At 47.3% G+C, this 27,382-nt stretch overlaps 1 protein-coding gene across 1 annotated transcript in view; it reads left to right on the top strand.

Moving 5' to 3' along the window:
* The first annotated feature begins 4,197 nt into the window (after positions 1-4,197).
* SLC51A (solute carrier family 51 member A) overlaps positions 4,198-27,382 on the top strand; it is a 68,523-nt gene continuing 45,338 nt past the window's right edge. The window contains exon 1 of the mRNA XM_082252265.1: positions 4,198-4,355. Within this exon, the coding sequence (XP_082108391.1) occupies positions 4,321-4,355 (35 nt within the window). The 5' untranslated portion in view covers positions 4,198-4,320. The remainder of the gene's footprint in view (positions 4,356-27,382) is intronic.

The following is a 27,382-nucleotide window of genomic DNA, read 5'->3' as shown; positions in this document are numbered from 1 at the left end:
ACCAATATAACATCTTAACATTCACAAATATACATTTCTGACATTCAAAAACAAAACAAAAACAAATCAGTGACCAATATAGCCACCTTTCTTTGCAAGGACACTCAAAAGCCTGCCATCCATGGATTCTGTCAGTGTTTTGATCTGTTCACCATCAACATTGCGTGCAGCAGTAACCACAGCCTCCCAGACACTGTTCAGAGAGGTGTACTGTTTTCCCTCCTTGTAAATCCCACATTTGATGATGGACCACAGGTTCTCAATGGGGTTCAGATCAGGTGAACAAGGAGGCCATGTCATTAGCTTTTCTTCTTTTATACCCTTTCTTGCCAGCCACGCTGTGGAGTACTTGGACGTGTGTGATGGAGCATTGTCCTGCATGAAAATCATGTTTTTCTTGAAGGATGCAGACTTCTTCCTGTACCACTGCTTGAAGAAGGTGTCTTCCAGAAACTGGCAGTAGGACTGGGAGTTGAGCTTGACTCCATCCTCAACCCGAAAAGGCCCCACAAGCTCATCTTTGATGATACCAGCCCAAACCAGTACTCCACCTCCACCTTGCTGGCGTCTGAGTCGGACTGGAGCTCTCTGCCCTTTACCAATCCAGCCACGGCCCATCCATCTGGCCCATCAAGACTCACTCTCATTTCATCAGTCCATAAAACCTTTGAAAAATCAGTCTTGAGATATTTCTTGGCCCAGCCTTGACGTTTCAGCTTGTGTGTCTTGTTCAGTGGTGGTCGTCTTTCAGCCTTTCTTACCTTGGCCATGTCTCTGAGTATTGCACACCTTGTGCTTTTGGGCACTCCAGTGATGTTGCAGCTCTGAAATATGGCCAAACTGGTGGCAAGTGGCATCTTGGCAGCTGCACGCTTGACTTTTCTCAGTTCATGGGCTGTTATTTTGCGCCTTGGTTTTTCCACACGCTTCTTGCGACCCTGTTGACTATTTTGAATGAAATGCTTGATTGTTCGATGATCACGCTTCAGAAGCTTTGCAATTTTAAGAGTGCTGCATCCCTCTGCAAGATATCTCACTATTTTTGACTTTTCTGAGCCTGTCAAGTCCTTCTTTTGACCCATTTTGCCCAAGGAAAGGAAGTTGCCTAATAATTATGCACACCTGTTATAGGGTGTTGATGTCATTAGACCACACCCCTTCTCATTACAGAGATGCACATCACCTAATATGCTTAATTGGTAGTAGGCTTTCGAGCCTATACAGCTTGGAGTAAGACAACATGCATAAAGAGGATGATGTGGTCAAAATACTAATTTGCCTAATAATTCTGCACTCCCTGTATATATATATATATATATATATATATATATATATATATATATATATATATATTTTTTTAGAATTGTCGCTCTTTTCTTGTTTATAGCACAAAAAATAAAAAATCGCACAGGTGATCAAACACCACCAAAAGAAAGCTCTATTAGTGAGAAAAAAGGACATCAATTTTATTTAGGTACAGCATCGCGCGACTGCGCAATTGTCCATTAAAGTAAAGCAATCCCGAATCGCAAAAAATGGCCTGGTCATTAACCTCCCTGGCGGTATTCCCGAGTGTGGCTCGGGGTGGAATTTCAGTTCCATTAGCGGTAACCCCGAGCCACACTCGGGGTATTGCCAGGGAGCATCGCTGGATCCTGGAAGAGAGGGTACTTACCTTGTCCCCGTCTCCTGCGAGCGTCACGTCGCAGGGGGGTGGAACCGGCGGCAAATTCAAAAAGTTAAAAACAAAAACACACTGATATATTGTAATCCTATTGGATTACATTACTAAAATAAAATAAATTGACCTTAGTTTGCCCCCCAGTGCTTTCTCCAGTGCCCTTCTTGCATTTTTCCTGTACTTTGTGTCTGGAAACTGCAAAGCGACCATGGCATCAAAAAAGAGTACCGCCACCTCAAAAGCGGTATATGACCTGTTGGAAAACAGCGACAGAATCGCTTGCAGAATGGAGTGTTAGCGATTCGTGGGGGAAGTTCGTCATCGGACACAGAAAGCGGTTTCAGCGATGTTCCTGCGACTGCGCCCAGCGATGTGCGGACTTGGTGCTTGATTGACTGCGGTACGGAGCACGTAGCGCCCCCAAGGTTCCCGTTTACTGGAGCACCTGGTATCAAAGTGGATGTTGAGGATGACAACCCCCTTGGCATACCTGCAACTCTTTTTGACCGATGAGGTTATTGAAAAGATTGTTATGGAAACAAATCGGTACCAGGAGCAACAAGCTGCAGCGCATCAGAGGTTTTCAAGGAGCAGAATGTGGGAACCCACGACCAAAGAGGACATCTGGAAGTTTCTGGGCCTAATTATTCTGTAGGGAGTGGTGGGGAAACCCCTGCAGAAGTGGTATTGGACCACCAACAAATTACTAGCCACTCCTTTTTTTGGCACGGTCATGTCGGAATACCAATTTTCGCTCATTATTATTATTATTTTGCAAATAATGAAGACTTTGATGAGACTTCTCATCAAGCTCCAAAACTCAAAAAGATTTGGGACGTTTACCAAATTATTCTGAAAAATTGCTAGCAGACCTATGTACCAGATAGAGACATTTGTATAGACGAAAGTCTAATGGCCTATAAAGGAAGACTCAGCTGGATACAGTATATAGTGTCAAAGAGAGCTTGATTTGGCATAAAATCATTCATGCTATGTGAATCCAGCACTGGTTGCATATGGAATTCGGTCCTATACACTGGGAAAGGAACCAAATTCAGTGAACGATTCAATAGTTATGGAATGGAAACCGCTTCGGTTCTTACGTTGATTGAGCCATTGCTGAATCAGGGGTACTGTGTCACCACAGACAATTTTTATACATCTCCAGAACTGTATGAGTTCCTTCTTCACAACAAGACGGATGCATATGGGACTGTTAGAGCTAATCGGTGTGGCATGCCCCCAACCTTTGGCAATAAAAAGCTCAAGGCAGGAGAAATAGTTGCCTGACAGAAAGGCAAAATGATGACACTGAGATGGCGCGATAAAAAATATGTGTGCCTAATGAGTACCATTCACAACACCTCTACTGTCATGGTACACACAAAAGCTGGAAAAGACGTAATGAAACCACAACTGGTCATGGATTACAACAACACCATGGATTGTGTGGACAGAGCTGACCAGGCCATGACATTTTATCCGGCAATGAGAAAACAACAAAAAAAATATTACAAAAAAGTCTTCAGGCATCTTCTTGAACAATGTTTGGGGAACGCATTCATTCTACTAAAAAAAAAAGAGTGACAGGCCTGTGGTTCATGCGGACTTTGTTTGGAAAGTTGCCGAACTTATATTTCTCAGGCACCAAACACCAAGGACTGTAAATAGATTCGGACGTCGTGCTGCTGGCTTTGTGAACACGGAATGCCTGACTGGTCGTCACTTTATGGACCACATTCCACCAACAGAAAAGAAGCCTGCACCCACAAGGATGTGTGTGGTTTGCTGCTCTAAACGTGACAACACTGGAAGGAAAATCCAAAAGAAACCCGGTACTACTGTCCTGATTGTAAGGTCGGACTTTGGGCTGTACCATGTTTTAAAATTTTCCATACCCGGGACGTTTACTGAAGCAATATGACTACTAATATTGCATCCTTGTTTGACCAAAAAAAATGTCAGTGTTTTTGATTACGTTATTTACTATAATTTATTGAATAAAAAGTATTATTATTATATTATTATATTATTATTTATTATTTATTATATTATAATTTATGATTTTGTGTTTCAAACTTTATCATACCTGAGATGTTATAAAGAAGAATGCACAGTAAAAAAATATGTAAATAGTTGGTTTGGGCTGCTTGTCCTTAAGAATTACATGCAAAATAATGGTACCGCTTTCAGCACCTAAAATCTGAAATAATCATACTGCCAGGGAGGTTAAGGGGGCAAATCCTTCCGGTCCAGAACTGGTTAAAATGTCAATAGCTGAATTACAATTATTACTGTGTTTTCTTGCTCCCAATTCTGTATGCATGATTTTACTAAACAAAACTCACTAGCGTGGTTCCTGTCTTTGTCAGTTACAAAGAAAAATTGCTTATTTTTAACATGAAAGTATAACAAGCTTATCCAGGCAGATATAATTAGCTCTAATTAAAAGTAGGATTTACAGTAAAAAGAAGGGAAACCCAGGGCATTTGCGAATTGTTTAAGTATGAAGATCATTGACCTCAAAGTCGAGGGTTCATTATCAAGGTACTGCAGAAACTTGGCAAAGTCCATCCGCAGCAGAGGGGAGATTGTCAGAACTGTGGACAGCAAAGAGAGTTGACAGCAACATCTGGATTATGGCGTCCCAAGATGTATTCGAACTGGACAAAAGGTAGAGATACTGACTTACCTTTACAATGTTCAGCAAAGCTCACTAAGAGGATCTTTAATTAGAACTAATGATTATTCAGTTTGGATTTTTAGCTTGATAGAAAACAATCTGTAGCAATATTACAAGTAAGCAGAGATGAAAAGACATTTGGCTTTCCGATTCAGCTAGATTGATCTACAGTATATGAAGTAAAAATGAATGCACAGTGAGACAGCTGTCATTTATATTTTACTTAACAACTGGCAGTTTTAATAATTCCAGGGATCATTTTTTGATATTTTAGGATTAACAAAGCTTTTTGCTTATGTTACTTTCATATGATAATTTAGTGCAAATGATTTCTGTACTAACTAAAATCTTCCCTAAATGGATCTTCTCTTCCTTCCTGCAGCCTTTATGCTCTTTAAGGGCTCTTTCACACGGAGCGGACCGCATTGCGATCCGCTCCGGCACTTCTTTTTTTTCACGGACACGGATGACACTTGTGTCATCCGCTCCGTATGTCTGCATATCATTCCATCCGTTTGCGGATGATATACGGACATAATGTAAGTCTATGAGCATTGCGGATGTCAGCGGATGACACCGCTGACATCCGATTTTGCATCCTTTCTGTTTTTTCAACGGAACAAAAATAGGGTCCTGTTCTGTTCCAAAAAACTGAACAGAACTGAAAGGAAGAAAATCGGATGTCAGCGGATGGTCCTCCGCTGACATCCGCAATGCCATTGACATACATTATGTCCGTAAATCATCCGCAAAAAAATAGGATGATTTACGGACATGCGGAACGCCCGTGTGAAAGGGCCCTTATGTTTGATATTTCCTCTGTAGGAGGTACTGCAAAATTTAAACTGCAGCTTCTGAAACAAAGAGGCTTGGGCCCTGGGGCCAAACCATAAGCCTGAGGGCCACATGCAGCTCTTTGGTACTAGTTGTATGGTCCTTGAACCCCAGCAATCTGTATTGGGTTGGGAACATTGATTTGTAAAGGGGTAAAAGAAGGGACCTCTCCTGACCTCATGTAATATGCCTCCTGCAGTATGTTTATAGTCTCCAACCAAACCCAAACTTAAACAATGTATAGCATGTCCACAGTTTCTGACCATCATTTCATCTAGTGTTATTGCAGGCTCTGATAGTCCTCACTGGCATTCTATAAACTGCACATTATGTGTGGCCCTTTGGTAATGTCAAAAGCTGCAGCAGAGGTCCTCTATACCTCAAAAGTTGACATCCACTGGGCTAGGATCTCAAGCAGGGATAACATTTTCACCGGCCATAAAAAAACAAAACTAGCAACCAATAATGGTACTTATCAGATCACATATTATGTATACCGGAGGTCCCCGGGTTACAAACAAGATAGGGACTGTAGGTTTGGTCTTAAGTCAAATTTGTTTGTAAGTCAGAACAGGTAAATGTTTTAAGTGTAGCCCCAGCCAAAATAATATTTTTTTACATTTTTTGGATAGCATAGGGAAGGGTTACCACCCCTGTACCATTTGCTTTGCTGTCAGTGCCCCTGTTCAGAAGATTTCACCTCACTTTCTGTCCCTATGACAATTGGATTTTGAAAATGTTGGGTTGTTGTAGAAACAAGGATTGGTGATAAAGCTTCAGTGGAGCCACCTTTTTCCCATGATAACTCTTACAGGAGTAAATTTCCCTTCCTAGGGGTAGATTTCATCTCACTTCCTTTTTTATCCCTCTGTTTGTAAGTAGAAGTTGTTTTGTAAGTCGGATGTTTGTAACCCGGGGACCTCCTGTACATGTATTACCTTTGTCTCAATAAGTTAGCTTATGGACTCCTGCATGAAAAACTGAGGGGTTGATTTACTAAAACTCAAGAGTGCAAAATCTGGAGCAGCTGTGCATGATAGCCAATCAGATTCTAACTTCAGGTTGTACAATAAGGCCCCTTTCACACATACAGTCCGTTTGTCCATTTTTCATCCATCCGTTGACAGATGAAAAACGGACATCATTGCATCTCTATGTAAAAACAGATGACAACGGATGATCATCAGTTAACATCTGTTTTCATCCACTTCCATCAATGTCCATCTTTTTGAACGGATGAATGTCCTATTTTTAATCCGTCAAAAAACGGATCGGACGAAAAACGGATGTAAACGGACAACAGTTTGTTTTTCATCTGTTTTTGGATTGGTAGTGGATGTAAATAAAAATGGATGAAAAATGGATGAAAAAACAGATGAAAAAACTGATGAAAAACGGATGATAAACGGATGAAAAAACGGATGAAAATCTAAACATTTTGACGTGACTGAACTGATGAACTGAACGGACCATATGTGTGAAAGGGGGCTAAAGGGCCATACACACTTGACGAAAATCGGACGAAATATCCTCCGATTTTTCTCTGTCTTCTCAGCGTTCATTACCGTTTTTAGTCGACAGTGCATAAATGTTCACGAAATTTCTCGTCCGATTTTTCTTTTTTTTTGGCACATTTGTTCCTAGACTTCCGGGTTGTCAGCAACTTCAGATCATGCGCGGTCTTTCGTATCCGATTTTTCACGGGCGAACTGCATACACATTTAGCGAAAATCGGTCGCCTGGGGACGGATGAAAAAAATTTTGGTGTTTGTCCCTCTGTTTTTTTTTTCGTTGAAAATGTCTGAAAGTTGTGTACACACTAGGCGAAAATCGGACGATTTCACATCGGGCGGGAATTTTCGGCAGATTTTCTACTAGTGTGTACCCTGCTTTAGGCTTTGATAAAAAAAAAAAAAAAAACTGGAAGCTAATTGGTTTCTATGCAGGACTGCACCAGATTTTGCACTCTCCAGCTTTACTAATGGGCCATACACACTATAAGATTTTCTGAAGACTTTTTCCTTCAGACTTACCAAAACCATATAATAGGAGGTCAAATCTAAACACTTTCAATTTGTATGCAATCTGGCAGGCCCTTGCACTACATAGGAAAGGTAAATCTGAAGGAAAAAGTCTTCAGAAAATCTTATAGTGTGTATGGCCCTAAAACAACCCCCGTGGCATCTTTATGGGTTTGTAAAAAGAATTGTGAAGTGGGAAGAGCACAACTAATCAACCAATATTCACTTCTACACTAGGACCATTGAATTAGCAATTTCAACTGTCTTGCTTTATCTCGATTGCTAAAAATATACTGCTGCCTTATTTATGTTATAATTCAAATGACCAGAGCTGCCAGTATTTTAAAATAATGCCTTGTGACTATCCAGATTCGTACAGTCTACTAATTACCTTTGTCATTTTTTTTTTTTTTGCAATTGAATGTAAAAAGTTTATATAGAGGGTTATATAAGCAGTTAAGTCACCTCAATGCAGGTGACTAAGTGTGCTTTTATTGATGTGATGATGCTGTCACCTAAAGAAAGAGCATTATATAATTACACAGAATCTTGAAAATGACAAGGTTCCACAGTCACAGACCTGAATATAATTGAATCCTGTAGCTATTGAGTCCTAAGGCTACTGTTTTTTGGCCTGATAGTTGTTACAGCTTCTTCCCTAACTGTTACCTTATCACTATTATATAAGATCATTGTCAATGGAGTGCAGCATTTAGAAGCTTATACAAAAAGTAAAACAAATGAAATAAAATAGTTTCCAAAATCAAGATTCATGCAATCTAGAGAGCTCTCGACCTTTCCTGTTTTTAATCTTACTTTTTTATTGAAGTCTTGTAAAACAAAACAATTAAGAGATAACTGTACTGATTAATGTGCAACTGTATACAGTAATAAAGCATGGTAATACAGCAAAGTGTATCTTTTTTAGGTCTTTTTAGGCCCCAATCGTGCTCCCCCATAGGCTGTAAAGGCAGTGATAGGAGGTGTACACATGCCACAGCTGCAATGCTTTGCATCACACCTTGGTAAAAATGATCCCTGCTGTCACATTCAGTGGGCAGTATCCAGTGAGTGGCTGAATGGGCACTCCCTGCTACTGCCCTACAATTGCATGCAAGTAGAGTAGAGAATGGTTAGAACACGCGTGCCTTCAGGCTTTTTCAGTGGAGCTTTGGCAAAATACCTAAAAATTGCCCAAAAATTGTATACAAGCCAGCAGGTGGATAAAGCCTGCCTTTTAGTTACACAAAGCTTTGGTTTTCATTGTGCAACATTACAACCTTATGTCCACTGGTGTCAGAACAACCAATGATGTCATGGGTTGATAAGGAAAGCCTGCACAGCATCCCGGGGTCACAATAGCAGAGTGAGGGAGAGAAACTGAGGGTGGAGAGAAACATTGGAATACTAGTCAGTACCAGTGTGCAAAGGTGTATTTATTTTGGAAGAATAAATATTCTCTTTGGAAGAATAAATAATATCTAATGTTGGGTATTCTACATGTGTGGATGTGCTGCGATATGTAAAACTATTAGTTTAGGTTTTTTTTATAGCATAGAACGGGGTACCTCAAGATCATGCATAATTTTAAAGGGTGCCTTGACTGAAAAAAATGTTAGAAAACACTGGGTTAGAGCCCCTGTCAGTATTTTTTTTCTCCCTTTGACCTTTAGGTGGACTTTCCTTCACTTCCAGTCCTGGAGACAATATTGGGACTCTGGCACGAAGTGAGAGTATGGCACAAATTGATGGTGTTTACTTTATTTGTACGTAGTTACATTGCATCCTGTGTTCACAATGCAGCGGCTTGGCATGGGACCCAGAAGATAGTTGAGATTACTGTCGTAGTGGTGCCTACTACAGTGATTTCCAGGTTCCTCAGGGGATCCCACAGTTATTGCACAAACATACTTACATTCCAAGCTGGATCAGTGTAACTATGTAAAAATTGCCAGCTTTTATCATGCCACTTCAAAAAAAAACACTCAAACCTTCTTCAGTGAAACTGTGGAAAAACCAAGTATATGTCTACCTCCTGTACAATTCTCTTCCAATCATTTTACCTATTACTACAGTATAAGTGGAAAAGTAATTTAATTTGCACTTGGAACACACTTATGTATACATCAGCAGATGAGAAAGGCAGCCATCCATAAAGGTAAGATTACAGACCCAAAATATACAATGTAAAACAAGGTAGCGTCAATACAATAAATCAGTCAACAATAAAAGTCCATGATCTGGTTGAAAAAGAAATATATCCATCACCAATGAATAGAGATGGAATACAGTACATAAATCAGCTGTAAAAGTTCATATGTAAATAAGAGAAAGATATGTCCAGCACCAGTGAATGGAGGCAAATATAATGCATAGATAACCCGTGGATATTCCAAACTGTTTACCGGACAAACGTGACCCTCAAATTATAGAGTGGTCACATGAGACAATGATGGTAGATAATCAGCAGCAATGGCATCAAAAGAATGATGAATGGGTGACTCTCAGCATTGATGAAGGTTATTTACCTCAGGTGAAGAAAGAGACTGGAATGGTGTAGTACGTTCAAACTGAATTAACATTTATTAAAAGTACACTGACGTAAAAAAAGTAGAAAACCGGCATGTAAATAAAGGATAAAAACCGTGGTGCAAGGCGTGCTGTCGTCCGACGTATGGGTCCCGACGCGTTTCATCATCTAATTGACATCATCAGACGCCTGGACATATCTTTCTCTTATTTACATATGACCTTTTACAGCTGATTTATGAACTATATTCCATCTCTATTCATCGGTGCTGGATATATTTCTTTTTCAACCAGATCATGGACTTTTATTGTTGACTGATTTATTATATTTGCACTACCTTGTTTTGCATTGTATACTGAAGTTTAAGTGCTCTGTAATTTCCATAACGCATTGCTTCAATGCAAAGGCCTCATACATGTTTTAGTAGTATTTTAACATTAAATGTTCTACCTAGCCAACTACATCAACATGAGCCTTATTTGGCCAGTTCCTACCCCACTAGCTAATTGCCAAATACTTAGTGTATAACAGTAGTGATTAACTTAGATATATAGGGGGCCCCAAATATGTTCCCTGAAATCAACAAGGGGCTACACATTATAATAGGCATGCATAATGCTACTTATGACTTCAGCGACTGCAGATTTATTACAGAAGACTGTAGTGGAGATGTGCTATTGGAGACCATCAGAGACTGAATATGCCACAAGTGTAGTTGGAGAATACTGCATTATAGCCACTAGATGGCACTGACTATCATAGGAAATAAGTATGCTCCTCAGCGCCATCTAGTGACCATAATGTTGTGTTTTCACATTCACACATTTGAATTGCAGAGAATATAGCCTTTAAACATTACAATTTACCCCTTTCATTTGGAATTAATTTACATGCAGTTTTGACTGAAGGTTTACATACACTTTTAATCCCCTAATGCAGACATGTCAAACTGGTGTTTTATGGTCTGCATGCAGCCCTCTCGCTCCCTCTCTGAGGACCTTCATGGCTTAATGAAAAAATAAATGCAACCCCAGCTGGTGTCTAGTTGATAAATTACACTTTTTTACATCATTTTGAAGCTAAATACTTCCGAAAATGTTTATGATCCTTTTCTTTGGGACTGAATATTTTTACTTTAAGTTCTGTTAAGTTCTTAAAATTAAGTTCTGGAATTAAGAACGTGCAACCCTCACTAGTCATATTGTGGCCCACAGCAGACATAATGCAGCCCCCCCCCTTGAAGGTTTAGTCCTCTCAATTCAGCTCATCAGTGCTTGAGATGTCTGACTGAATGAGTTCTTATATCCCTCGGATCTCTGCTGGGAATCTCTGCACCTCAGTTTCGAAAGGTGTATGCCTGTTGTGGTCATTTGAATGGGCAACAACTCTCACATTCTCCCTGACTGCTTTTGTATCTGGAGTGTATTCCATGGAGGAGTGGGAATATCCCCAAGATAGGCAGAAGCACTAAGAACTCAGAAAAGGGCAAAGGAAGAACTTGTTACTGGATTTCCCAAAATATATGAAAAGTCACAGGGTGAACCAGCCTATCAGAACCCACTATAAATACCAGGAACTGCCATTACAATATGACTATATCATTATAATTTAGCTGTTTCCAGCTACTTCTCTAATAACATGATTCACTGACCTCCTGTCTTCATTATTCTTGTGATGACATACTGTAGATTTGAACATCATGACAGTTATGTAACTACAAGTGTCCAGATCTGTACTGCTCATTGGAACATGGCATACTGGCAGTGTCATCTTAAAGCGGAGTTCCAGGCACAAAAACAATTTTTTTTTTTTTTGTGCCCCTCCGCTAGGTAGAGCTCACCTGAAAAGGAATTGGATAGTTATTTTAATTTTTTTTGTTTACTCACCTTTTTATTGAAGATCGTAAATACTCACCTATGACTGCTTCCTCCAGGGCCGATCCTAGGGTCACAGGCGCCTGGGTGCAGAAATTTTTCTGGCGCCCCCACGTGGGCATAGTCATCTTACCTACTCCTCCCCTTTACAAATGTTTCTATGGCAATGGCTCAAACACAGAGATGCTCCCCTAAGACATCTTCCTTACCGCGGGACACTCCCACGATCTCTTAACAATAAACAAATTACAGTAAGAGAAGCAGAGTACTCTAATGGGAACTGGAGGGGGGTCTATCTAATGGACACAGAGAGGGCATCTGTTAGAGAGTCTGTTAGACAGAGCCCCCAAACAGGAGATGGTAAGAGACTGCAGACTTAAAACAAGAGATCAATGCATCAATGCAGACTGATCAGTGCCCACCAAATGCAGCCTCATCAGTGCCCACCAAATGCAGCCTACCAGTGCCCACCAAATGCAGCCTACCAGTGCCCACCAAATGCAGCCTCATCAGTGCCCACCAAATGCAGCCTCATCAGTGCCCACCAAATGCAGCCTCATCAGTGCCCACCAAATGGACATGGTACAGAGGGAGATGGTTAGAGGCTGTGGACATGGTACAGGGGTGAGATGGTTAGAGGCTGTGGACATGGTACAGGGGTGAGATGGTTAGAGGCTGTGGACATGGTACAGGGGGAGATGGTTATAGGCTGTGGACATGGTACAGGGGGGAGATCAGGGCCGATCCTAGGGTCACAGGCGCCTGGGTGCAGAAATTTTTCTGGCGCCCCCACGTGGGCATAGTCATCTTACCTACTCCTCCCCTTTACAAATGTTTCTATGGCAATGGCTCAAACACAGAGATGCTCCCCTAAGACATCTTCCTTACCGCGGGACACTCCCACGATCTCTTAACAATAAACAAATTACAGTAAGAGAAGCAGAGTACTCTAATGGGAACTGGAGGGGGGTCTATCTAATGGACACAGAGAGGGCATCTGTTAGAGAGTCTGTTAGACAGAGCCCCCAAACAGGAGATGGTAAGAGACTGCAGACTTAAAACAAGAGATCAATGCATCAATGCAGACTGATCAGTGCCCACCAAATGCAGCCTCATCAGTGCCCACCAAATGCAGCCTACCAGTGCCCACCAAATGCAGCCTACCAGTGCCCACCAAATGCAGCCTACCAGTCAGGGCCGATCCTAGGGTCACAGGCGCCTGGGTGCAGAAATTTTTCTGGCGCCCCCACGTGGGCATAGTCATCTTACCTACTCCTCCCCTTTACAAATGTTTCTATGGCAATGGCTCAAACACAGAGATGCTCCCCTAAGACATCTTCCTTACCGCGGGACACTCCCACGATCTCTTAACAATAAACAAATTACAGTAAGAGAAGCAGAGTACTCTAATGGGAACTGGAGGGGGGTCTATCTAATGGACACAGAGAGGGCATCTGTTAGAGAGTCTGTTAGACAGAGCCCCCAAACAGGAGATGGTAAGAGACTGCAGACTTAAAACAAGAGATCAATGCATCAATGCAGACTGATCAGTGCCCACCAAATGCAGCCTCATCAGTGCCCACCAAATGCAGCCTACCAGTGCCCACCAAATGCAGCCTACCAGTCAGGGCCGATCCTAGGGTCACAGGCGCCTGGGTGCAGAAATTTTTCTGGCGCCCCCACGTGGGCATAGTCATCTTACCTACTCCTCCCCTTTACAAATGTTTCTATGGCAATGGCTCAAACACAGAGATGCTCCCCTAAGACATCTTCCTTACCGCGGGACACTCCCACGATCTCTTAACAATAAACAAATTACAGTAAGAGAAGCAGAGTACTCTAATGGGAACTGGAGGGGGGTCTATCTAATGGACACAGAGAGGGCATCTGTTAGAGAGTCTGTTAGACAGAGCCCCCAAACAGGAGATGGTAAGAGACTGCAGACTTAAAACAAGAGATCAATGCATCAATGCAGACTGATCAGTGCCCACCAAATGCAGCCTCATCAGTGCCCACCAAATGCAGCCTACCAGTGCCCACCAAATGCAGCCTACCAGTCAGGGCCGATCCTAGGGTCACAGGCGCCTGGGTGCAGAAATTTTTCTGGCGCCCCCACGTGGGCATAGTCATCTTACCTACTCCTCCCCTTTACAAATGTTTCTATGGCAATGGCTCAAACACAGAGATGCTCCCCTAAGACATCTTCCTTACCGCGGGACACTCCCACGATCTCTTAACAATAAACAAATTACAGTAAGAGAAGCAGAGTACTCTAATGGGAACTGGAGGGGGGTCTATCTAATGGACACAGAGAGGGCATCTGTTAGAGAGTCTGTTAGACAGAGCCCCCAAACAGGAGATGGTAAGAGACTGCAGACTTAAAACAAGAGATCAATGCATCAATGCAGACTGATCAGTGCCCACCAAATGCAGCCTCATCAGTGCCCACCAAATGCAGCCTACCAGTGCCCACCAAATGCAGCCTACCAGTGCCCACCAAATGCAGCCTACCAGTCAGGGCCGATCCTAGGGTCACAGGCGCCTGGGTGCAGAAATTTTTCTGGCGCCCCCACGTGGGCATAGTCATCTTACCTACTCCTCCCCTTTACAAATGTTTCTATGGCAATGGCTCAAACACAGAGATGCTCCCCTAAGACATCTTCCTTACCGCGGGACACTCCCACGATCTCTTAACAATAAACAAATTACAGTAAGAGAAGCAGAGTACTCTAATGGGAACTGGAGGGGGGTCTATCTAATGGACACAGAGAGGGCATCTGTTAGAGAGTCTGTTAGACAGAGCCCCCAAACAGGAGATGGTAAGAGACTGCAGACTTAAAACAAGAGATCAATGCATCAATGCAGACTGATCAGTGCCCACCAAATGCAGCCTCATCAGTGCCCACCAAATGCAGCCTACCAGTGCCCACCAAATGCAGCCTACCAGTCAGGGCCGATCCTAGGGTCACAGGCGCCTGGGTGCAGAAATTTTTCTGGCGCCCCCACGTGGGCATAGTCATCTTACCTACTCCTCCCCTTTACAAATGTTTCTATGGCAATGGCTCAAACACAGAGATGCTCCCCTAAGACATCTTCCTTACCGCGGGACACTCCCACGATCTCTTAACAATAAACAAATTACAGTAAGAGAAGCAGAGTACTCTAATGGGAACTGGAGGGGGGTCTATCTAATGGACACAGAGAGGGCATCTGTTAGAGAGTCTGTTAGACAGAGCCCCCAAACAGGAGATGGTAAGAGACTGCAGACTTAAAACAAGAGATCAATGCAGACTGATCAGTGCCCACCAAATGCAGCCTCATCAGTGCCCACCAAATGCAGCCTACCAGTGCCCACCAAATGCAGCCTACCAGTGCCCACCAAATGCAGCCTTATCAGTGCCCACCAAATGCAGCCTCATCAGTGCCCACCAAATGCAGCCTCATCAGTGCCCACCAAATGGACATGGTACAGAGGGAGATGGTTAGAGGCTGTGGACATGGTACAGGGGTGAGATGGTTAGAGGCTGTGGACATGGTACAGGGGTGAGATGGTTAGAGGCTGTGGACATGGTACAGGGGGAGATGGTTATAGGCTGTGGACATGGTACAGGGGGGAGATTGTTAGAGGCTGTGGACATGGTACAGGGGGGAGATGGTTAGAGGCTGCGGACATGGTACAGGGGGGGGGGGAGATGTCTGAGGCTGTGGACATGGTACAGGGGGGGGGGGGGGGAGATGTCTGAGGCTGCGGACATGGTACAGTGGGGGAGATGTCTGAGGCTGCGGGCATGGTACAGGGGGGAGATGTCTGAGGCTGCAGACATGGTACAGGGGGGAGATGTCTGAGGCTGCGGACATGGTACAGGGGGGAGATGTCTGAGGCTGCGGGCATGGTACAGCGGGAGATGGTTAGAGGCTGTGGACATGGTACAGGGGGAGATGGTTAGAGGCTGTGGACATGGTACAGGGGGGAGATTGTTAGAGGCTGTGGACATGGTACAGGGGGGAGATGGTTAGAGGCTGCGGACATGGTACAGGGGGGGGGGGAGATGTCTGAGGCTGCGGACATGGTACAGGGGGGGGGAGATGTCTGAGGCTGCGGACATGGTACAGGGGGGGGGAGATGTCTGAGGCTGCGGACATGGTACAGGGGGGAGATGTCTGAGGCTGCAGACATGGTACAGGGGGGAGATGTCTGAGGCTGCAGGCATGGTAAAGGGGGGGAGATGTCTGAGGCTGCGGACATGGTACAGGGGGGAGATGTCTGAGGCTGCGGGCATGGTACAGCGGGAGATGGTTAGAGGCTGTGGACATGGTACAGGGGGAGATGGTTAGAGGCTGTGGACATGGTACAGGGGGGAGATTGTTAGAGGCTGTGGACATGGTACAGGGGGGAGATTGTTAGAGGCTGTGGACATGGTACAGGGGGAGATGGTTAGAGGCTGCGAACATGGTACAGGGGGGGAGATGTCTGAGGCTGCGGACATGGTACAGGGGGGGGGGATGTCTGAGGCTGCGGACATGGTACAGTGGGGGAGATGTCTGAGGCTGCGGTCATGGTACAGGGGGGGAGATGTCTGAGGCTGCGGACATGGTACAGGGGGGAGATGTCTGAGGCTGCGGACATGGTACAGGGGGGAGATGTCTGAGGCTGCGGGCATGGTACAGGGGGGAGATGTCTGAGACTGCGGGCATGGTACAGGGGGGAGATGTCTGAGGCTGCGGACATGGTACAGGGGGGAGATGTCTGAGGCTGCGGGCATGGTACAGGGGGGAGATGTCTGAGGCTGCAGACATGGTACAGGGGGGAGATGTCTGAGGCTGCAGACATGGTGCAGGGGGGAGATGTCTGAGGCTGCGGGCATGGTACAGGGGGGAGATTTCTGAGGCTGCGGGCATGGTACAGGGGGGGAGATGTCTGAGGCTGCAGACATGGTGCAGGGGGGAGATGTCTGAGGCTGCGGACATGGTACAGTGGGGGAGATGTCTGAGGCTGCGGGCATGGTACAGTGGGGGAGATGTCTGAGGCTGCAGACATGGTACAGGTGGGAGATGTCTGAGGCTGCGGGCATGGTACAGGGGGGAGATGTCTGAGCCTGCGGGCATGGTACAGGGGGGAGATATCTGAGGATGCAGACATGGTACAGGGGGGAGATATCTGAGGATGCAGACATGGTACAGGTGGGAGATGTCTGAGGCTGCGGGCATGGTACAGGGGGGAGATGTCTGAGGCTGCGGGCATGGTACAGGGGGGAGATGTCTGAGGCTGCGGGCATGGTACAGGTGGGAGATGTCTGAGGCTGCGGGCATGGTACAGGGGGGAGATGTCTGAGGCTGTGGACATGGAACAGGGGGGAGATATCTGAGGCTGCGGACATTGTACAGGGGGGGGGGGGAGATGTCTGAGGCTGCGGACATGGTACAGTGGGGGAGATGTCTGAGACTGCGGGCATGGTACAGTGGGGGAGATGTCTGAGGCTGCGGACATGGTACAGGGGGGAGATGTCTGAGGCTGCAGACATGGTACAGGGGGGAGATGTCTGAGGCTGCAGACATGGTACAGGGGGGAGATGTCTGAGGCTGCAGACATGGTACAGGGGGGAGATGTCTGAGGCTGCGGACATGGTACAGGGGGGAGATGTCTGAGGCTGCGGACATGGTACAGGGGGGAGATGTCTGAGGCTGCAGACATGGTACAGGGGGGAGATGTCTGAGGCTGCAGGCATGGTAAAGGGGGGGAGATGTCTGAGGCTGCGGACATGGTACAGGGGGGAGATGTCTGAGGCTGCGGGCATGGTACAGCGGGAGATGGTTAGAGGCTGTGGACATGGTACAGGGGGAGATGGTTAGAGGCTGTGGACATGGTACAGGGGGGAGATTGTTAGAGGCTGTGGACATGGTACAGGGGGGAGATTGTTAGAGGCTGTGGACATGGTACAGGGGGAGATGGTTAGAGGCTGCGAACATGGTACAGGGGGGGAGATGTCTGAGGCTGCGGACATGGTACAGGGGGGGGGGGATGTCTGAGGCTGCGGACATGGTACAGTGGGGGAGATGTCTGAGGCTGCGGTCATGGTACAGGGGGGGAGATGTCTGAGGCTGCGGACATGGTACAGGGGGGAGATGTCTGAGGCTGCGGACATGGTACAGGGGGGAGATGTCTGAGGCTGCGGGCATGGTACAGGGGGGAGATGTCTGAGACTGCGGGCATGGTACAGGGGGGAGATGTCTGAGGCTGCGGACATGGTACAGGGGGGAGATGTCTGAGGCTGCGGGCATGGTACAGGGGGGAGATGTCTGAGGCTGCAGACATGGTACAGGGGGGAGATGTCTGAGGCTGCAGACATGGTGCAGGGGGGAGATGTCTGAGGCTGCGGGCATGGTACAGGGGGGAGATTTCTGAGGCTGCGGGCATGGTACAGGGGGGGAGATGTCTGAGGCTGCAGACATGGTGCAGGGGGGAGATGTCTGAGGCCGCGGACATGGTACAGTGGGGGAGATGTCTGAGGCTGCGGGCATGGTACAGTGGGGGAGATGTCTGAGGCTGCAGACATGGTACAGGTGGGAGATGTCTGAGGCTGCGGGCATGGTACAGGGGGGAGATGTCTGAGCCTGCGGGCATGGTACAGGAGATATCTGAGGATGCAGACATGGTACAGGGGGGAGATATCTGAGGATGCAGACATGGTACAGGTGGGAGATGTCTGAGGCTGCGGGCATGGTACAGGGGGGAGATGTCTGAGGCTGCGGGCATGGTACAGGGGGGAGATGTCTGAGGCTGCGGGCATGGTACAGGTGGGAGATGTCTGAGGCTGCGGGCATGGTACAGGGGGGAGATGTCTGAGGCTGTGGACATGGAACAGGGGGGAGATATCTGAGGCTGCGGACATTGTACAGGGGGGGGGGGAGATGTCTGAGGCTGCGGACATGGTACAGTGGGGGAGATGTCTGAGACTGCGGGCATGGTACAGTGGGGGAGATGTCTGAGGCTGCGGACATGGTACAGGGGGGAGATGTCTGAGGCTGCAGACATGGTACAGGGGGGAGATGTCTGAGGCTGCAGACATGGTACAGGGGGGAGATGTCTGAGGCTGCAGACATGGTACAGGGGGGAGATGTCTGAGGCTGCGGACATGGTACAGGGGGGAGATGTCTGAGGCTGCGGACATGGTACAGGGGGGAGATGTCTGAGGCTGCGGACATGGTACAGGGGGGAGATGTCTGAGGCTGCGGACATGGTACAGGGGGGAGATGTCTGAGGCTGCGGGCATGGTACAGGGGGGAGATGTCTGAGGCTGCGGGCATGGAACAGGGAGGAGATATCTGAGGCTGCGGACATGGTACAGGGGGGGGGGGGGAGATGTCTGAGGCTGCGGACATGGTACAGTGGGGGACATGCCTGAGGCTGCGGGCATGGTACAGGGGGGAGATGTCTGAGGCTGCGGGCATGGTACAGGGGGGAGATGTCTGAGGCTGCGGGCATGGTACAGGGGGGAGATGTCTGAGGCTGTGGACATGGAACAGGGAGGAGATATCTGAGGCTGCGGACATGGTACAGGGGGGGGGGGGGAGATGTCTGAGGCTGCGGACATGGTACAGTGGGGGACATGCCTGAGGCTGCGGGCATGGTACAGTGGGGGAGATGTCTGAGGCTGCGGGCATGGTACAGGGGGGAGATGTCTGAGGCTGCGGGCATGGTACAGTGGGGGAGATGTCTGAGGCTGCGGGCATGGTACAGGGGGGAGACGTCTGAGGCTGCGGGCATGGTACAGTGGGGGAGATGTCTGAGGCTGCAGACATGGTGCAGGGGGGAGATGTCTGAGGCTGTGGACATGGAACAGGGGGGAGATATCTGAGGCTGCGGACATTGTACAGGGGGGGGGGGAGATGTCTGAGGCTGCGGACATGGTACAGTGGGGGAGATGTCTGAGACTGCGGGCATGGTACAGTGGGGGAGATGTCTGAGGCTGCGGACATGGTACAGGGGGGAGATGTCTGAGGCTGCTGACATGGTACAGGGGGGAGATGTCTGAGGCTGCAGACATGGTACAGGGGGGAGATGTCTGAGGCTGCAGACATGGTACAGGGGGGAGATGTCTGAGGCTGCAGACATGGTACAGGGGGGAGATGTCTGAGGCTGCAGACATGGTACAGGGGGGAGATGTCTGAGGCTGCGGACATGGTACAGGGGGGAGATGTCTGAGGCTGCGGACATGGTACAGGGGGGAGATGTCTGAGGCTGCGGACATGGTACAGGGGGGAGATGTCTGAGGCTGCGGACATGGTACAGGGGGGAGATGTCTGAGGCTGCGGACATGGTACAGGGGGGAGATGTCTGAGGCTGCGGGCATGGTACAGGGGGGAGATGTCTGAGGCTGCGGGCACGGTACAGGGGGGAGATGTCTGAGGCTGTGGACATGGAACAGGGAGGAGATATCTGAGGCTGCGGACATGGTACAGGGGGGGGGGGGGAGATGTCTGAGGCTGCGGACATGGTACAGTGGGGGACATGCCTGAGGCTGCGGGCATGGTACAGGGGGGAGATGTCTGAGGCTGCGGGCATGGTACAGGGGGGAGATGTCTGAGGCTGCGGGCATGGTACAGGGGGGAGATGTCTGAGGCTGTGGACATGGAACAGGGAGGAGATATCTGAGGCTGCGGACATGGTACAGGGGGGGGGGGAGATGTCTGAGGCTGCGGACATGGTACAGTGGGGGACATGCCTGAGGCTGCGGGCATGGTACAGTGGGGGAGATGTCTGAGGCTGCGGGCATGGTACAGGGGGGAGATGTCTGAGGCTGCGGGCATGGTACAGTGGGGGAGATGTCTGAGGCTGCGGGCATGGTACAGGGGGGAGATGTCTGAGGCTGCGGGCATGGTACAGTGGGGGAGATGTCTGAGGCTGCAGACATGGTGCAGGGGGGAGATGTCTGAGGCTGCGGACATGGAACAGGGGGGGGGGGGAGATGTCTGAGGCTGCGGGCATGGTACAGTGGGGGAGATGTCTGAGGCTGCAGACATGGTGCAGGGGGGAGATGTCTGAGGCTGTGGACATGGAACAGGGGGGGGGGAGATGTCTGAGGCTGCGGGCATGGTACAGTGGGGGAGATGTCTGAGGCTGCGGGCATTGTACAGGGGGGAGATGTCTGAGGCTGCGGGCATGGTACAGGGGGGAGATATCTGAGGCTGTGGACATGGAACAGGGGGGAGATATCTGAGGCTGCGGACATGGTACGGGGGGGGGAGATGTCTGAGGCTGCGGACATGGTACAGTGGGGGAGATATCTGAGGCTGCGGACATGGTACGGGGGGGGGGAGATGTCTGAGGCTGCGGACATGGTACAGTGGGGGAGATATCTGAGGCTGCGGGCATGGTACAGTGGGGGGAGATGTCTGAGGCTGTGGGCATGGTACAGGGGGGGAGACGTCTGAGGCTGCGGGCATGCTACAGGGGGAGACGTCTGAGGCTGTGGGCATGGTACAGGGGGAGGTGGTCAGAAGCTGTGGAGGGGTCTTACCTGGCCGTGATGAGAGGCACTCGCCACTGCTGGGCCACTGCAGTTTACTTTAGATTTAAAAATGGCGCCCCGCCGGCACCATTACATCACTGCTGACAGAGAGGACAGGAGGCGGGACTGCTGATTACTTAGCTGAGAGGAGACAGGACGGAGAGGGGGCGGGGCGGAGGCGGGACGAAGTTCTTAGCTGGGAGGAGGCGGGATGCAGAGAAGACATCCTCGGGTCTGAGAGGAGGCGGGGCGGAGGCGGGACGAACTGCTTAGCTGGGAGGAGGCAGGATGGAGAGAAGACATCCTCGGGTCTGAGAGGAGGCGGGATGAACTGCTTAGCTGGGAGGAGGCGGGACGAACTGCTTAGCTGGGAGGAGGCGGGACGGAGGTCGAGCATAATTGTAATAATGCAGAGCTTGCTGATTACATTTTTTCTCTACCTCCGTTCCGCCTCCTCCCAGCTAAGCAATCCGTCCCGCCTCCTCTCAGACCCGAGAATGTCTTCTCTCCATCCCGCCTCCTCCCAGCTAAGCAACCAGTCCTGCTGCCTCCCCTCCTCTCTGTCAGCTGTGTATTAAATTTTAGAACACCGGCACTGTCACTGGAGCTTCGGCGCCCCTCCTCCGCCTCAGCTCGCGGCGCCTGGGTGCGATGCACCCCGTGCACCCGCCTCGGACCGGCCCTGGCTTCCTCCTCCAGCGCCGAGGCTCACCCCGTCACTTCCTGCCTCGCGATGATTCCTGGGAGCTAAACGTCATAGCTCCCAGGAATCAATGCGACGGCACCGGCCCCGCTCGTCATTTCCGGGCAACGCCGCATTCCCCTGCTAAACAGCTTCTGGGCATGCCCAGAAGCTGTTTAGGAATGCAGCGCCGCACCGGAAGTGACGAGAGGGGCCGGTGCAGTGCATTCTGTGACACGAAGACGCGGAAGAAGACAGAGAAGAGGACCGCGCCGGCTTCAGCTGCCCACAACAGAGCTGGAAACGCTGTGGAAGAAATTTTCTAAGTAAGTATTTCTTCTAAAAGGTAAGTGCGAACCGGGACAGATCAGAGGCTAGCCATTGTGGAATGTGCTAGCCCTGACTGTCCCGGGGGTATGTTCAGCAAAAAATCATTTCTGTGCCCGGAACTCCGCTTTAAGAGCATTAAAGGATCACAGGCAATGCAGTGCACTTTGATCCGGGCTACACAATCACCCACGAGAATAAAAATGCAAATAATCGATAAGGCGATATTTATTGGTACAGCAGTGCCAGGCTAATGACAACTTCCAAGTTCGGTGGTTGGGTTTGGTGAACACACGCACGGACGGGAGTCAGACTCGACTGTCCTGTGTGTGCCTGTTCCCGGAGAGGCAGACAGGCATTCCTCCAGTTATGGGCTTCCCCTCCATGACCCAAGTGGCCTGACAGCAGTGCAGGGCCGTCAGGTGCTTGCCACCTGCTAAGTTCGGCGGCGCGATGCACACGGGAATCGGGACTAATGCATAACTGGGGCTGGGTCACTGGACAGGTGGGGCCCCCCGGGCAAGTGGAGCCCCCAGGCAACTTCTCAGCATGCCCATTCGGTAAGATGGCCCTGCATACTGGGCATGGGCAGATTTCAAAGCATTTCAGAACATATAATGTATTTACAAGGCAGCAGTGAAAAATGATTTAGTACTTATAATGAGCATGAGCAACAATGACAAAACATTAATGACTTTATCTAACATGTTGTAAACTCAAGCTAGGAAACTATGCAAACAGCATGCATTAATACATTTCATGACCACTAATACTATTACGCAAACTATAATGCCTCTGTTCTTACACCTTCATTTTTGGTGTCATGTCATTTTTACAGAGTTATACTTTCATAAAAACTCTAATGCTGGAAAAGGCAGCCTCCATGTGTACCTATTTTTATGGCTGGGTTTACACTTAGATCGGACGCGGCTTACAGCAGGGGTCCGGTGTGTCCCTGTTCTCTGTTTCAGGGACGATTCAGGCCCGATTTTTTGCCTGAATTCGGACCTGAAACTTAGCCAAAGACGCACAGGACCCTTGTGTAATCCGCTCCGCAGCTGCCCTGGAGATGTGTGAACCGGCTCCATTGAGAGCCAGGCACACTCTCCTGTCATGCGAATTGGATGCGGAAAGCCTGCATCCAATTCGCACTAGTGTGAACCAAGCCTAAAGGAGCAAACTGTGGATTTATGCTGAATACTGGCTTTACCACCTAGTGATTCTGAAATTGTTTACTAGCTGCATGCTTGTTCCAGTTTGGTGGTGAATCCAGGAGTCTAGGTTCACATCTATGCAGTTAATGCGTTTTTCACACACGTTTTGCAGCGTGTTTTGCGTTTTTTATCTCATGCTTTTGATGTGGTTTTGTATGCATTTTTCCTGCATTTTGCGTTTTGTGTGTGTGTGTGTTTTTTTTATGTCCCTTTAAAAACACTGTATATAGCTGGTCGCTAAGGAGCGGGCCAGGAAGCCGGCCGCCGCGCCCTTAACAACTGATAAGCCGGGGTTCCCCGCTGACAGCTAAATGTAAAAAAGATTGCCCAAAAAAAAAAATTGATCGGGAAAAAAAATGCCCCCCCCAAGGCCCTTAAGGTATAGTATGAATGTGAAGGGATGTGAAGGGAAACCCCACACCAAAATTTAAACAAAAATGATAACTGATGACTCATCAGTTGTTAAGGACACGGCAGACAGCTACCCAGCCAACTCCTTAGCAACCAGCTATATACAGTTAAACAATACAAAAAGGTGCGCTCAACTGCAAATATGTGAAATCAAAAAACTGCTGCAATCAAACACTCCTTGAATAGTGAGGAGAAAAAAAAAACATTGTAAAATAAATAAGATGTGCTGTTTTAAAAATGATTAGGTAACAGATGCAATAAACAATGTGCAATAGGGCAAAATCCAACAATAGTGAATGTTGAAATGGCTAGATAAAGCTTGGTACACACGCGTCGAAAATCCGCAGGGAATTTTCGTCCGACGGCCGATCTGCTGATATTCGGCTTGTTAGTATGATGCTTCCGACAACCGACTCTGACTTTTCGGCCGAAAAAAATCTGGTGTGCAGGCTATAAAATTTTGTCCGCCGTCAAAACACGTCCGATTTTTCGTGCAGTCAGTACAGATTTCGACAGGGAAAAATCTAATGAGCAAGTCTGGGCGTGCTCAGAGAAGAAAGAACACAAAGAAAGCAATCCAACACATGATATCACTTCTGAAGTAGAATTTTGTCGGGCGAGAAAATTTGTGTGCAGTCTAGGCACATTCCAACCAACAAAACACCACTCTGGACAAAAGACGGACGATCGGTCGACCGATAATCGTTGCGTGTGTACTAGGCTTTAGTGAAACTCTTGTTGCATGGAACGGTGTATCAAGTAAATGACATCAAAAATAATTTTTGGGTGAATAAGTAGCCGCGATCTGTTCACAAAAAAATGACAAATAGTAAATGGTGCAAAAAATTCATAAATAGTTTCAGCGTTCATCCCAGTCGATGCCTTCTGAGAGAAAAAAGCGTTGGATTGGAGCTTGCAAAGTGAAGTCAACTAGCGCAGACCGCACTGCAGGCAGCCGTGCAAGATTTTATCCCATATCGCTCTAATTCATTGTCCTTGATGTAAGTGCAATTTTTATTTATTAAACGAGCTTTATACGCATAAATGCACTGTGAGCGTCTTCCATTATCTTTTATAACCACATGAGGTGATTACCGAGATTAAGGAACACCATCAGTCTGGATACATTCCCTGGACCTGGCTGACCACTTGTCTTCAGAGGCGCTTCCACTCACACGCATATGATCTCTTAGTGGGATCATTTGATTCGGTAAGCAGCCAATTTTCACATATACAGTGCATCTGGATATTATTCACAGCGCTTCACTTTTTCCACATTTTTTTATGTTACAGCCTTATTCCAAAATGGATTAAATTCATTATTTTCCTCAAAATTCTACAAACAATACACCATAATGACAACGTGAAAGAGGTTTGTTTGAAATCTTTGCAAATTTATTAAAAATAAAAAACTAAAAAAATCACATGTACATGAGTATTCACAGCCTTTGCCATAACACTCAAAATTGACCTCAGGTGCATCCTGTTTCCACTGATAATCCTTGAGATGTTTCTACAACTTGATTGGAATCCACCTGTGGTAAATTCAGTTGACTTGGACATGATTTGGAAAGGCACACATCTGTCTATATAAGATCCCACAGTTAACAGTGCATGTCAGAGAACAAACCAAGGCATGAAGTCCAAGGAATTGTCTGTAGACCTCCAAGACAGGATTATATAGAAGCACAAATCCGGGGAGGGGTACAGAAAATTTTCTGCAGCATTGAAGGTCCCAATGAGCACAGTGGCCTCCATCATCCGTAAATGGAAGAAGTTTGGAACTACCAGGACTCTTCCTAGAGTGGGCCACTCGGCCAAACTGAACGATTGGAGGAGAAGGGCCTTAGTCAGGGAGGTGACCAAGAACCCGATGGTCACTCTGACAGAGATCCAATGTTTCTCTGTGGAGAGAGGAGAACCTTCCAGAAGAACAACCATCTCTGCAGCACTCCACCAATCATGCCTGTGTGGTAGAGTGGACAGACGGAAGCCACTACTCAGTAAAAGGTACATGACAGCCCGCCTGGAGTTTGCCAAAAGGCACCTGAAGGACTCTCAAACCATGAGAAACAAAATTGTCTGATGAAACAAAGATTGAACTCTTTGGCCTAAACGGCAAACATCATGTCTGGAGGAGGAAACCAGGCACCGTTCATCACCTGGCCAATACCATCCCTACAGTGAAGCATGGTGGTGGCAGCATCATGCTGTGGGGATGTTTTTCAGTGGCAGGAACTGGCAGACTAGACAGGATCGAGGGAAAGACGAATGCAGTAATGTACAGACACATCTTTGATGAAAGCCTGCTCCAGAGCGCTTTGGACCTCAGACTAGGGTGAAGGTTCATCTTCCTACAGGACAATGACCCTAAGCAAACAGCCAAGATAACAAAGGTGTGGCTAGGGGACAACTCTGTGAATGTCCTTAAGTGGCCTAGCCAGAGCCCAGATTTGAACCCGATTGAACATCTCTGGGGATATCTGAAAATGGCTGTGCACCGACGCTCCCCAACCAACCTGATGGAGCTTGAAAGGTCCTCCAAAGAAGGATGGGAGAAATTGCTGAAAAATAGGTGTGCCAAGCTTGTAGCATCATACTCAAAAAGACTTGAGGGTATAATTGGTGCCAAAGGTGCTTCAATAAAATATTGAGCAAAAGCTATAAATGCTTATGTATATGGGGTTTTTTTTTGTTTTTTATTTTTAATAAATTTGCAAAGATTTTAAACAAACTTTTCTCACGTTGTCATTATGGGTATTGTTTGTTGGAATTTTGAGGAAAATAATAAATTGAATCAATTTTGGAATAAGGCTGTAACGTAACAAATTGTGGAAAAAGTGAAGCACTGTTAATACTTTCCAGATGCACTGTAGAACACAGCGGTGACTGTGATGGTGGCGGGTATCAGATCCCAGCCCTTCTCACTAACTCGTGACCAAGGACCAGGCAATCTCACACCCTGCCGTCACTTGCGTAACAATGCCACTCTCAGCTGCCCCCGGCACATAGATTTCCCAGCTTGCGGGACCACAATCTAGATGCCAGCAGGCTGAGAGCGATTGTCACCGGGCTAATTAAGCAATTAACCCTTTCACTGGCACCACCGCAACGTTATGATGAGCCCAGCGGACGCTCGTAATTTTAGAAATACCAATTATGACTTTAGAATAATCATCTGTAACACGCACTGTCACCACACAGGGATGTTCAGAGAATTTATTCTATACAGTAGCACTCTTCAAGAGACAGGTTCATTGTTAGTTTGCATTAAGAGCTTAGGGACAAGATTAACACTTTTCAAAATAAAGTTTAATAATAAAAAGGTTGAAATCGGTGCAAATAAAATATTTACAGAAAAAGGTGTTTCAAAGAAATAGCGACATAATTCAGCAATTTTGAAAAATAAGGTAGAATTTAGAAAGAAGAATACTTGCATTCAATGTTCTTGGGTTATCAATGTTCAGAGTTCAATAGCTGAGCCAGTGTGATCGGTTCTCAAACTTGATGGATGTTCCTTTCTTGATGTTACCATGAGAACTCTCTAACCCCATCTGCCTCTCTCTTTTTCTCTGAGACCGCAGGGGGTGTTAACAGAGGTCCCTGACCAATAAAC

Source organism: Pelophylax lessonae (genome assembly GCF_965119305.1).
Source record: "Pelophylax lessonae genome assembly, chromosome: 3".
Taxonomy (NCBI): domain Eukaryota; kingdom Metazoa; phylum Chordata; class Amphibia; order Anura; family Ranidae; genus Pelophylax; species Pelophylax lessonae.
The sequence above is the reverse complement of the archived record's forward strand: the minus strand, read 5'-3'. Positions and strand labels throughout refer to the sequence as shown.